General features: G+C 44.0%; 1 protein-coding gene across 1 annotated transcript; it reads right to left on the bottom strand.

The window, feature by feature from the left end:
* Window positions 1-2,088: 2,088 nt before the first annotated feature.
* On the bottom strand, window positions 2,089-4,863 carry LOC103749650 (toll-like receptor 11). The gene has a single exon (XM_008852477.2). The coding sequence runs from the start codon at window positions 4,852-4,854 to the stop codon at window positions 2,089-2,091; it is 2,766 nt and encodes a 921-aa protein (XP_008850699.1). The 5' UTR covers window positions 4,855-4,863.
* Window positions 4,864-12,274: the final 7,411 nt, after the last annotated feature.

A 12,274-nucleotide genomic window follows, 5' to 3' on the forward strand; every position in this document is an offset into this window, starting at 1 on the left:
TTTCTCTCTCTCTCTCTCTCTCTCTCTCTCTCTCTCTCTCTCTCTCTCTCTCTCCCCTCTCCTCTCTCTCATAGTCAACATGGCTGTTCTCTATTTGAAACATTCTATTCCCTTCACTTCAGTGACAACTATATCTTGTTTCTTTGATGATTTCCCAGAAAACACCCAGACTTCTGGCTGTGTTTCTACCAGCGTTCTCTAAATCGTGGGCTCCACAGTCCATTGGCCATGAGGCAGTGGTTTTCTTCAAGACTGGGTTGTGTGCCTTTGTGCCTCTCAATGCTGTACTATTTCCTAGGCCATTTTGGTTTTGGAAGCTGTGCTTATATTTATTTGCCAATGACCATAACAACTTACAGATTACCCAGAGTTCCCAGTGAGAAACATCAAGTAATGCTTGTATCTGACTGCTAAACAATACTTTTACGTAGGTGTCTAAGAGGCTCCTTAAACTCAACTCCAGAATGGATCTGATGAAGTTCTTCAAATAGGATCACCATTCATCAGATATAGAGATTCAGAATCCAGAGTTTACTCACATGCAAAACCTTTGGGATACCATGAGAAGGCAAAGCTTTTGACTTATGGGCATAGAAGGAGAATTCATAGCAAGGACATAAAAATATTTTCAATGAAGTCATAGAAGAAAATTTCCCAAATCCAGGGAAAAAGCAGCTTATCCAGATGCAAGCAGCACACAGAACACTAAATAGACAAGACCAGAAAAGAAACACCCTGGGTCCAGTCATTAAAACATACAAATTACATAAAAAAGAGGGACAGGCAAAGTTACGCATGAAGGTGGGACACTCAAAATAGGTGTTGATTTTCCAGTGGAAACCTTAAAAGCCAGAACGACTTGGAAAGCATTTCACATTCTGGGAGAGCATAGCTACTAACCCAGGGCCACTCCTGGTTCTCATTTCTGGCCTTCATACATCATATAATGTGTACTTTTCCATATGTCATCAATTATCTTTCAAATCTGTAATTACATTACATGCCATTTGTCAATAATGTCTTTTATATATTGAGTCTTTTCCCACACCATTAAATATCCTTGAAACATGACACTTTCATACATGTAATGCATTCTGGTCACGCTCATCCCTGAAACATGGGTTTTAGTGGGTGTTTGATGTTCCATTCTCTGTCACTGTAATGTATTTAGGACTTACAGTTTCTAGGAGTCTGATAGAGTGAGATTGCCTCACCTTTGGTGTTTGTCAGAGGCTAAATGGAAGAAGTGGGGTGGAGAGCACACAGATGTGAGATCCAGGCTTCATGACACATGAGCTGAGTTGGGGCTGTAAATCATTTAACCTGTGTGTATTTGTGCCCCCTGTGTGAAATATAGGATAAAAAAAATGTTCTCTGGGCTGGAGAGATGGCTCAGCAGTTAAGAGCACTGGTTGTTCTTGGAGAAGACCTGGGTTCGAATCCCAGCGCCCACATGGCAGCTAACAACTGTCCATAACTTCAGTCCAAGGGGATCCAACAGCCTCTTCTGACCTCCATGGCATTGCACGGCACGGGTGCACTTACCTACATGCAGGCAACACACACATACACATAAAATAAAAGTAATAAATAAAAATTTTAAAAAGTTCTCATTCATGAAATGCTCTAAGTGTGAGTACCTTCATTTAGAACTGACTATGGGATATTTGGTGAACTGCAAACTCCACTTCAACTTTGAAAATGACTCATTGATTTCTAGAATAATGTAGCTTTTTACCAAAGAACTGAATATTTTGCTTTTCATAGTGGCAGAATGAATACCTTTTGAAGAAATGCGCACAGGAGAGTGCACAAACCATTTGAGTGTGTGTGTGTGTGTGCGTGTGTGTGTGTGTGTGTGTGTGTGTGTTTTGAATGATACCTTCTTGTGCTACAGAAAACTAGCAACAACTAGCATAACAGAACTGTTTTTTGAATGAACAGCCTCCAGTAGTTTAAAAGACATTTCCCACTGGGATTTGGTATCTTTATCTATGTCACCCCAATGGGTGAGACTTCTCTAGTGATGGAGGGGCACCCAGGCCACTGCTGAATGGAATATGTGCATGGTAACATCTCTCAAAGCTCTTAATCTTCTCGTTCTTGTCCAGCTTTCCTGAGACATCTCCGCAGTTGCTCACAGAAAGTGTCCCAAGCCACCTTCCCTTGGGACAAATCAAAGTAGTCCTCCTTCTGGAGCCATCGGGAGAGGCGGTGGTAGCTGTGGAGCTTCTGCCTATCAATGGGCTCCAGAAAGAGCAGCAGGAGGCGAGTTGTCCCAGGCCTGGCTATCAAGTAGTAGGTGGCAAGCCTTAACTCCAAATTGCACCAGGGACTTGCCAGGGCCTGGCCAGTGAGCACACAGAGGGTGGCTCTGCTGCTGCCCATGCTGGAAACCAGGGCATCCATCCTGTCCTGCCCGACCACAAAATCCCTCACAGGCAGGCAGAGCCTCAAGCCCTGACCTTCAGGAGGGGGATTCTCTAAAGCAGGAACCAGCTCTTCCAGCACCCAAGCTTGGTCCGGTTCACAACAGGATATAAAGACGTCATAGTGGAATTGGCCTCTGAAACCACGGCCACATATTTTCCACCAACAAGCATAAAAAAATGTATAGAGTTGATGAAGCCAAGGCCAGCGGTGACAGCCGAGCAGCGCAAGGGTCATCAGCAAGAGCACCAGAGTGAAACTGCTGAGAAAGGCCCACAACTCAGGGTCACGTGGGCAGTGCTGAGAAAAGAAGGTGAACAGGAGAGTTTTGGAGTAATCAGAGGTATTGGCCATGCAGACCGATTTCTCCAGCCCATACACAAAGGAGTTTGGGACCTGTGTAGCCCAAGGCTCCACCCAAGAGCTTTCACACTGGCAGATGAAGGTGGCATCTGAGAAATAAACATACTGAGGCATTTGAGGAATGAACTCCTCCAGGCTGCTGTCCAACTCCAGGGCCCTTTCAGAGCTCAGCAGCAGCAGCCGAAGGTGGCTCAGGCCCCTGAGGCTGGCTCTAGACAGGTTCCTGAGATTCATGTGGCTCAGTGCCAGTACCTGTAACTGTGGCACCTCCTTCAGTAGTGTCTCCAGCTTCGTCGTACTTGACTCATAGAAGAAGTTAAGGTCCCCCAGCTCTAGCACACGTAGCCTGGGCATCTCAAATAGGTGGAGGTCTACTGCTTCGTCATTGTCGCACCAGAAGGAGAACTGCTCCAGGAGAGGAAGCTGCTGCGGGAAGAACCTCTGGGGTTGAAAGAACAGGCTGAGGCCTCGCAGAGTGAGGCATCGCAGAGAAGGGAAATGAAATGTGGTGTTGTCTGGCTTCAGTATCAGCCAGTTGGCCTGTAAGGTAAGGTTCTCCAAAAACAAGAAGGGCTCTCCACTGAGCACAGTAAACTGGACACTCACTGTTACCTGTATTTCTAGACTGAGCAGTGTTGGAGGCCAGGGAGGATAGATGTCCAGCATCGTAAGAGAACCCAATTGTAGGTGGCTCAGCCTCTGGGGACCTTGGAGTTGCTTGCCTGAGATAGACTCCAAATAGGTACCAAGAAGGTTCAAGGAAGTGAGAGCAGGAAGAGGGGAGAGCCAGCCTGGTTTTAACACTTTAATTTGGTTCCAGTTCAGGTCTAGAGTCTTTAGCCACCTCAGTCCCTGCAGGCTGTCACTGGATAAACTGGAGATGTTGTTGCCACTCAGCCAGAGCTCCTGGAGATGTGGAAGAAAAGAGAAGGCCCCAGAGGGGAGAGCACAGAGCTGATTATGGGACAGATCTAGCACTCTCAAGTTTGTGCTAATCAGTCCTTCTGGAAGAGCCAAGGTTAGGCCCAGCTTATTCACAGACAGGTTGAGGCTCTGAAGTTGGGGCAGAGCACTCAGGAACGTGATGGGAATTGACTGCAGGTTATTATCGTGAAGGCTGAGGAATTCAAGGGAACTGTGGCTTGGGAGATCTCCCTTCTCTATGTTCTGGATTTGGTTCCTTCCAAGGTCAAGGGCATGAAGGTCAAAGTAGCCAGTTACATTCTCAGGCAGTTTTTCTATACCTTTACCTTCAAGGGAGAGGAAGTCCAAGTGGAGCACTCCCGAGTGCAGGACATCCAGTGTACTCAGTGGAGTGCCATCCAGTATCAGGGAATGAAGCTTGAGTCCCTGCAGGGCTCTGGCACCTGCCTGGTTCAGCTGAAGGTTGTAAGACAAATCCAGTACCTCTAGGAAGGGCACCCATGATCTGGTAGTGGGTGTTAGAGAGGGGCCAGGCGCGAGGTTGGGGAAAACCCTTTGCAGCTCCTGCAATTGGATCAGACAGCTGTGTCTCAGAGTCAGATGCCTGAGGCTGACTGGCAAGTAGATGCTTTGGCTATAATTCAGGCAGTAGCCTTGAAAGGAAAGGCTACTGAGGAATCTGAGAGGTTCCAGAACATTTGGAGGGAGGAGCAGACTCAGGCAACAGGGAGCATGATGTTCAAAAAAAAGATGTTGTAGGTGGTCCAGTCCTTCAAAAGCCTTGGAAGTAATATTGAGGGTGCCCAACTGCAGTCTCAGAAGCTTCAGGGAGGGGAAATGACCAAAGGCATTATCCTGCAGAGTAGGAACCGTGCCCTGGAGGCAAAGCACCTCTGTATCCAAGGGCACTCTTTCCAAGGTCTGAGCCAAGTCTTTAACATTGGAGCAAGATGCCAAAAGGCGTAGTCCTGGGTTCAAGGTGCAAAATGGGATGTAGTAAGAGAGGTTGGGAAAGAGTGAGCTGTCTGCTATGATGCAGTCAGGGACAGTCCATGCCCAGCTGGTCAAGTCAAGGCTCACCAAGGCCAGCAGTATAAGAAGAGCAGAAGAGAATCGAAGCCTCTCCATCCTTGGCATGGACTCTGGAGAAAGAGAAGGAAAGAATGGGGTAATAAATCCTGCCCTGATGAGCAAAGCCAACCCAGAGCCTTCTACCATACATCACATCCTTGGGATCTGAGGACATAGTGGGAAAATCCTCATGAGTGGGACATGAATGACTCATTGCCAAGTCGGACCCTCAAGCTGTGCTCACTGAGGTATGACTCCATGGTGGTAGAAAGCCAGAGGAAGCAGAAACAAAGAGCAGGAAGAGCCAGAGAAGCCCTGGAACTTCTTAGTCTTCCTGCTGGAATGACAGGCTCAGGTTACTGAATTCTTCTGAGGAAGCCCTCAATCCAAGATGAAGCCGTGAATTTACTTGATCAATAGACAGTGGATTGGAGGAGGGCACAGTGCTGACGACGTACATGGTCTTGAACATGACCCTGGCCGAGTGACATAAGTGAGTTGTCAACCTTGTTGACTCATGAGGCAGTGAAGCTAAGTTACTGGATTTGGTCAAGAAATAGGAAGAGCCAGACTGAAAACTGTCCAGGTTTTTTCCAACCAGGGTTAGTGTCTCTAATGACCAGGCCTTAGGCAGGAGACATTTCAAGTGATTTTCAGCGTTCTGTTTACCGGAAACAGAACGTATCAAAAGATAGTTCAGGCAAAAGATCAAAGAAGTAGATGAATCAAGTAGGGAAATGAAATAAAAAGAGTCAGAGAAAAGCATGCTTTGATACCTTTGAGTTTAGAGCCTGGTGCTAGGGGACGAGTTTGAGTTGACTACCTTCTCACTATTTATTCCTCCGTCATGGAAAGGCTCCAAATGACCATTGTGGAATGCACACATTTCATAAAGATCCTGCGAAGCTGGAAAGAGACAGGGAGAGCAACCTGTGCTCCGGGGATGGTGGACACGAGTTAGTCACAGGTGAAGGGCACTGTCCTCCTCAGTGCCTCATGCCCTTGGGCGGAGGATTAGCATTGAACACCAGGGGCTTTTCTGCTTCCCTTTAGTCATGGTTTGGGCTGAGTGATTCCAAGCTGGCCCTAGAAGCACTGAGCAACCTTTCCTCCAGCCTGTCCTCTCACCACATAAGCATCACCACTTGAGCCTCACCTGTCAGTGAAGTTCACGGGAGGCCAGAGTAGAAGGGCCCGGGACTCAACCATCTGGCCAGCCTTGTACATAACTTGGTCACCTGATCTGCGTCTCGCTATCCCATGGCTAATCTCCTGCCTTTTGGAAAGGCCCCTTCTCGAGCTTTGATGGTCACATTGTGTGCTCTGCTAATCTTATATTTCCTTCTTTATTTTATTTCATCTAGAATGATGTCAGGAGCGGAACAGATCTCAGAGCAAGAAGACGCATTGGTCTTGGGACAGAGAGCCCAGCACTGTTGGTGTATGTTCTACAGGGCAGGTTCTGTCTTCAGATCAGGATTGATGTTACTACCCCGAGGCATGTATAGAATGTCTGTGAAGGACGGCACCTCCGTCTTCATTTAAACTGTGGCAAGCCTTAACCCAAATGCCTGTCAAGCTCTGCCTGGTCCTGGCTGTCCTTGGCCTCTGGCTCCCTCTGAAGAGAGGCCAGGGCTCTGGGTTTTGCTTTCCTCTCTGTGGGCTCCACTGATTACTCATCTGCCTTGTCCACACAAGTCCTGAAACATTAAGACGGGCATCCCTTACCTTTGAGCAAGAAATGGAGGGCGGTGGAGACAGAGCTGAAATTTCAGGAAGAGTTCTCCTCTCCTGTAGCAAAGAGGGAAAAGCTCTGTCTTCTGTGATTCCTTCCTCCACAGTGGCCCCTGTTCCTCCACACTGAAGTGCAGGGCTGCTGCTGTTACTGACAGGTGGGAAGCTCTAAGGAGGGAGGAGAGTGCTTAGTTAGCCTCTTAACTAACCCCAACCAGCCTCCTCTTCTTTCCCAAAGCCCTTGTCCATTTCAAGACTTCCTCTTTACAGTATCGTTTGTGAGTTTTAGTTTTCACTTTGTATCACATCCTCCCAACATCTGAAAGAGCCAGAGCTTTCTCTCTTAAGAGAGGCTCATGGTCTCTACCTTTATCTCCTTTCCCCTTGTCCCCAGACTGCTACCAGAAGGGTCTCAGAGTGTGCTGTGACACAGTGTCCAGGTTCTCTAGTCTCACTGAATTGAGAAAGACACAGGGTAGCAATATTGAAAGCAGGTGAAAGCTCAAACTGTGCTCCACAAGCAAGCATGCAGCTGGAAGTCCCTGATAAGGATTAAGGTGATTTATTACTGAAAAGCAGTGAGGAGTTCTCTGGAGCGAGGTATCTTTGGCTGCTAGGGGTGACTGGGCTTGGATTGTACAATCCTCAGAACCACTCAAGATAGTCCAAGTGATGGCCTTCCTCAGCTGCTGGGTCCTGGAGTTAAACAGTCATACAAGTCCAAGTCCCACTCTCTCTTCTGATTCACCAATTGTCTCAGTTTCTCTCTCCCCCGCCATGTGTGTGCTGGTGTGTCCTGCATTCATGTGGGCACCTGTGTGAATGTCAGTGGACAACCTTGGGAGTTGACAAGACACCGTTCACTTGTTTCAATCGACCTCTTTGCTGTTTCTTCTCACTGAGTGCCAGGCTAGCTGCTTCCCTAGCTTCCTGGGTCTCCTTTTATTCATAACACAGAAAATGGCCTCTGCTGTCCATGGATACAGACATGAGCAGTTGATAAGGCAGCAAGAGCAGGTTATGGCAGAGGAGTTAAGTCTCCCCTGTAACCAGTCTCTGTCAGCCAGGGAAGGGACCAGTTGGCAAGGCCTGATCAAACACCAAGCTGCCAATTTGGGCCATCTGGCTACCTTGAGGAATTTGTGTCTTTATGGCTTCCTTTAAGGAAGATTATGACTCTCCAGACCCTGGGGGCATATAGAAAAAGAAAGGAAGGGGTAGGGTGGGAACAGGGAAGTGGGATTTCTCTTTTTGAGGCTTGGAGAGGCTGGTACTCCTCAGTCAGGAATAACGGGGTCAGGGTGGAGGAGTTGAGGGCCTGTATTCTTTGCAAGTGCATCAAAATGATATTTATTTCTTTTTTTTTCAATGCTACTAAAAGAGAAAATCTTGTGGTAGAAAATCTTCCCATTTAAATTTATTAAGCTAACAGATCGTATGCTCTGCTTAATGTATTTACCCTTGCCGTAAGCTTTAGTTTTGAATGCATATATTTGATTTTTACAAATTAATTTTATTTTGTGAGAGATTAGTTGTAATTGAGGGAAAATTCAATGTTTGTGAATGTAACAATCATTTGAAGACATCTTGTAAACTCATGACTTATATTTGAATATAGAAAGTGCTGATTGTCTCATTTTTGTTTCTCCTGAAGGAAACCACCAACCAACACAGTTATTCTTAAAAGTAACCTTGTGTGTCTTTGGAAAGTCTAAATGTTCAGGGTGGGATGGGGCCACAGCACCATCTTTTCTTACTATAACTAGTATTCACTTTCTCTCCCTCCTTGGGTTGCAGTTTGGGTTGGAAAAATATCCCAGTGCAAGTTGTAGTGTAAATAACTTAGTACTAAGGAAAGGCTTTGAACCAAGGATTATATTGGAGTCATATGTGGAGGCCAAACATTTTACCTTAAAAACCTGTGACAGAGGGTTTTGACCTTGTGGTGGAATGGCTGCCTATCTTGACCACTTGTTCTTGAGCTCCTTGGTGGTCAGTCTCAGGAAACTTAAATACACACCCAGGAAGTAGTGTGGAGACAGGAATCATCATTCTTGAGCTGTATGAAGTAAGAGATATATGGCAGAGTTTTCACAGCTAAGAGGAGCTTGACAATTTCTTACATGAAAAGAAAAAACCATCTTCTTATCAAGAATGTTTATGTTAAAATGTACTATCGAATTATGAACTGAATATTGAGAACTGAATAGTCATTGTGCTGGATAGCTTTAGTGTCAACCTGACACACCTGGGTTGAGGGAGCCTCAGTTGGGGAACTGCCTTCATTGGACTGGCCTGTGGCCATGTCCGTGGGGCACTTTCTTGATTGTTGAGTGATGTGGGAGGGCCCAGCCAACTGTGGGTGGTGCCATCCCTAGGCAGGTGGGCCTGTGTTACATAAGAAAGCAGGCTGAGCAGCGGCCAGGAGAGCAAGCCAGTAAGCAATGTTCCTCCATGGCCTGTGCTCCAGCTCCTGCCTCCAGGCTCCTGCCCTGAGTTCCTACCTTGGGCTCCCTGATGAACTGTGACCTGGGAGATGTAAGACAAATAAATCCTTTCCTCCCCAAGTTGGTAGTGGTCAGAGTATTTTGTCATAGCAATGAAGAGACAAACTGGGACAGTTGCTGTTGCCCCCAAGAATCTGTTTTAAAACCAAGTCCTAAAAAGAAAATTGCTGAATACATATTCTTATATCTTTAATTTTATGGAAAGTTCTATTTTGGATTAAGTGATGATCTCTAATTTCAGTTTGTAGACTATATTATCAAGCCACATATTAATAAAGATTTCATTGAATATATTTTATAACAAAAATTGATGTCCAACAAAAAGATTGATAGTAAGTGAAATAGGATTACACTGTGTCCGCTAGCCTTACCCTTTATTGTCTCAGCATGAATTCAGTTATGGATTAATCTTATGTAATGACAATATTCATTTTTCTTCTAATCCTCCTTCTGAATATTACATCTATCTATCAATCATCTATCAATCTATCATCTATCTATCTTTTTTTTGTCTTTTTGAGACAGGGTCTCCTTGTAGCCCCAGCTGACCTGAAACTCACAGAGATTTGTCTGCCTATGTGTCCCAAGTGCCAGGATTAAAGCATGTGCAACTATGACCTGGCTTTCATTGATTTATCATCTATCTATCTATCTGTCTGTCTGTCTGTCTATCTATCCATCTATCATCTATCATCATCTATCTATCTATCACCTAACTATCTAATCTTAGGACTTTGGAAAGAAGCTTCTTTTCTAGGAAAGTGTTCATATTACAACATAAAGATTAGTAATAAATAATATATTGGTTCAATAGAACATTATAGATCTTAAAATTAAATTACAAAAGTTTGCTATAGGATTGGAGAGATGGCTCAGCACTTAAGAGAACTGGCTGCTCTTGCAGAGGACCAGGGTTCTGTTCCCAGCACCCACATGGTGGCTAACAACTGTCTGAAACTCCAATTCCAGGGGATCTAGTGCTCTCTTCTGGCCTCCATGTGCATTGCATGCATGGATGCACTTACATACATGCAGGCAAAATATTCTAACATATAAAATTAAACTAAATAAAAAACTTGCTATAGCATGGTAAAAATAAGTTCAATATTGCAGTAAAGAAAAGGGGTAAAAATGAAGATAGTTACGTTGTTAGTGATTGAAATTTGGATGATCTTTTCCTTTGAAAATATCTCTTTTTCACCCACTTAGTTTCACTACCAATAATGAATTCTTTTGAACTTTAGCAGTTTATTCTAAAATATATCTTTTACTTGTTATGTTTTATGAGGCTATATTTTATTATTTAAAACTCAGTTAAGTGACCTTTCAAGCTGGTAACATCTTGATAGTTAGGTGAAAGTATTAGGTGCCCACCACATAGCTTTTCTGAATATGTTGACTGATAACTTATTGCTGTTCATGGAACTAGAGGATGCTTCTTCTTAAGAAGAGTAAAGAACACAGTGTATATCCACACGTTGTTAGTCTAGAGCACAATTATTGTCCTTTGGAAATTTTGGTAAGTTGATTAAAGGAGTTATTTATAGGGAATGGCCACGTAACAAAGCTACTTACAGTAAGAACCATGCTCATTTATGTTTAATTTAGAGATAGTTATCATTTTAATTAGTCCACCTATAGATTTAAGCTATTAAACTGAGTATTTTAGAGTGTAAGAAATTTTATCATAGGTGAAATATATGAAAACAAGAGTACATTAAATTAATGTTTAAATTCTAATAAGAAATCACCCATTTTAGCCAGGCATGGTGGTGCATGCCTTTAATCCCAGAACTTGGGAGGCAGAGGCAGGTAGATCTTTCTGAGTTCGAGGCCAGCCTGGTCTACATAGTGAATTCCAGGACAGCTGGGGAAAGAGGGAACCCCTTTCTCAAAAAAACCAAAAAAAAAAAAAAAAAAAGAAATCACCCATTTTAATTTATCTATGTAATCTGTCCTTTTAAATTTTGTAATGGGCCCTATAATGCTTATTTCATAGGATATCAGGATCTGTATCACCAGACTCATATTTGTGGATTTAGACAACCACATAACTGATTACATTTTGTTGGGCTGTAGTGACCTGATCATATAGAGATCACCTCATGAGTTTATATGCTCCCTAGAACATTCCTCAGGGTTGCTTTTATGTCCTTTTTCCGGAGGCTGTAGATGTGGAGTTTGAAAAGTGGGGTCACCTTAGCATAGAACAAAGTTGCAAATTTCTGCATCCCAGCAGAATGTCCGAGTCCTAGACTCACATACATGACCGTCAGAGAACCACAGAACACTGATACCACAGCCAAATGAGATTGGCTTTTTGTTTCCCAGTGGCCAAAGGCATGCGTAGTACAGCAATCAAGACAAGTGTATAGGAACCAAGAAAGAAGAGTTGCCAGAGATAACTGAAGAACTTAGAGTGTAACAAAGCACTTGAGTTCTTGTAGCAGAAGCACAAACCAATGCAAAGAGTGGCCCTCGGTCACATACAACATGGTCAATAATGTTAGACAAATTACCATGTTCTATGTAGATAAAACCTGGGCAAAAATCAAATATTCTCAGATAAACCTTGACTAGACATATATTTTGTTCCTTAAACTAGGTGACAACATCTATGACCTTAGAAATTTTAAGATTACGTGTGTATCATTTTTGTCTCATTTTTATATATTATAACAAACTTACATAGACCTTTATTATTTGTTTAGGCTTACTGGGTGTTTAACAGACATACTTTGAGGCCTATACTAATCTGGTCAGAGGGACTTAAAGGAACAATTTTGGTTCCTTGCCTTACAATGTCAACTACGGTCCAGGGGACTATAGGGCATCTCTTGAAATGTCCTGTAACTGTGGTGAGTCACCTGTCCTCTTGTTCATGGAGGCCAGGGAGACCCCACGAAATGGACTTGAACCAGTGTCCAGTCTGCAAAGAGGAGGATAAAATACAGAGAAAACTACTTCCTCAGTACGTGCAAGTGAAGCCAGCACTGGTTGAGCAGGACCTTTGACTTCTCCTCAAACAGATGGAACTGGTAAAAAGAAGGCCTAAGGAGCCAGGTACTCCTTCCAGGCCCATGAGACCCAGAGGTCCAGATCCTCAACTGACCTTGAAAGTAAAAGTGAATTAATTTGGGCAAACTGCATGGTCTTAAACTCCAAAAGGAAAAATATAACCAAAACGTGATCAGTGTATTTCTTTGAGTCCAAAGAATTGCCTTTCCCAGACATTAGACTTAAGT

Source organism: Nannospalax galili, unplaced genomic scaffold, assembly GCF_000622305.1.
Source record: "Nannospalax galili isolate Female #2095 unplaced genomic scaffold, S.galili_v1.0 scaffold2812, whole genome shotgun sequence".
Taxonomy (NCBI): Eukaryota; Metazoa; Chordata; class Mammalia; order Rodentia; family Spalacidae; genus Nannospalax; species Nannospalax galili.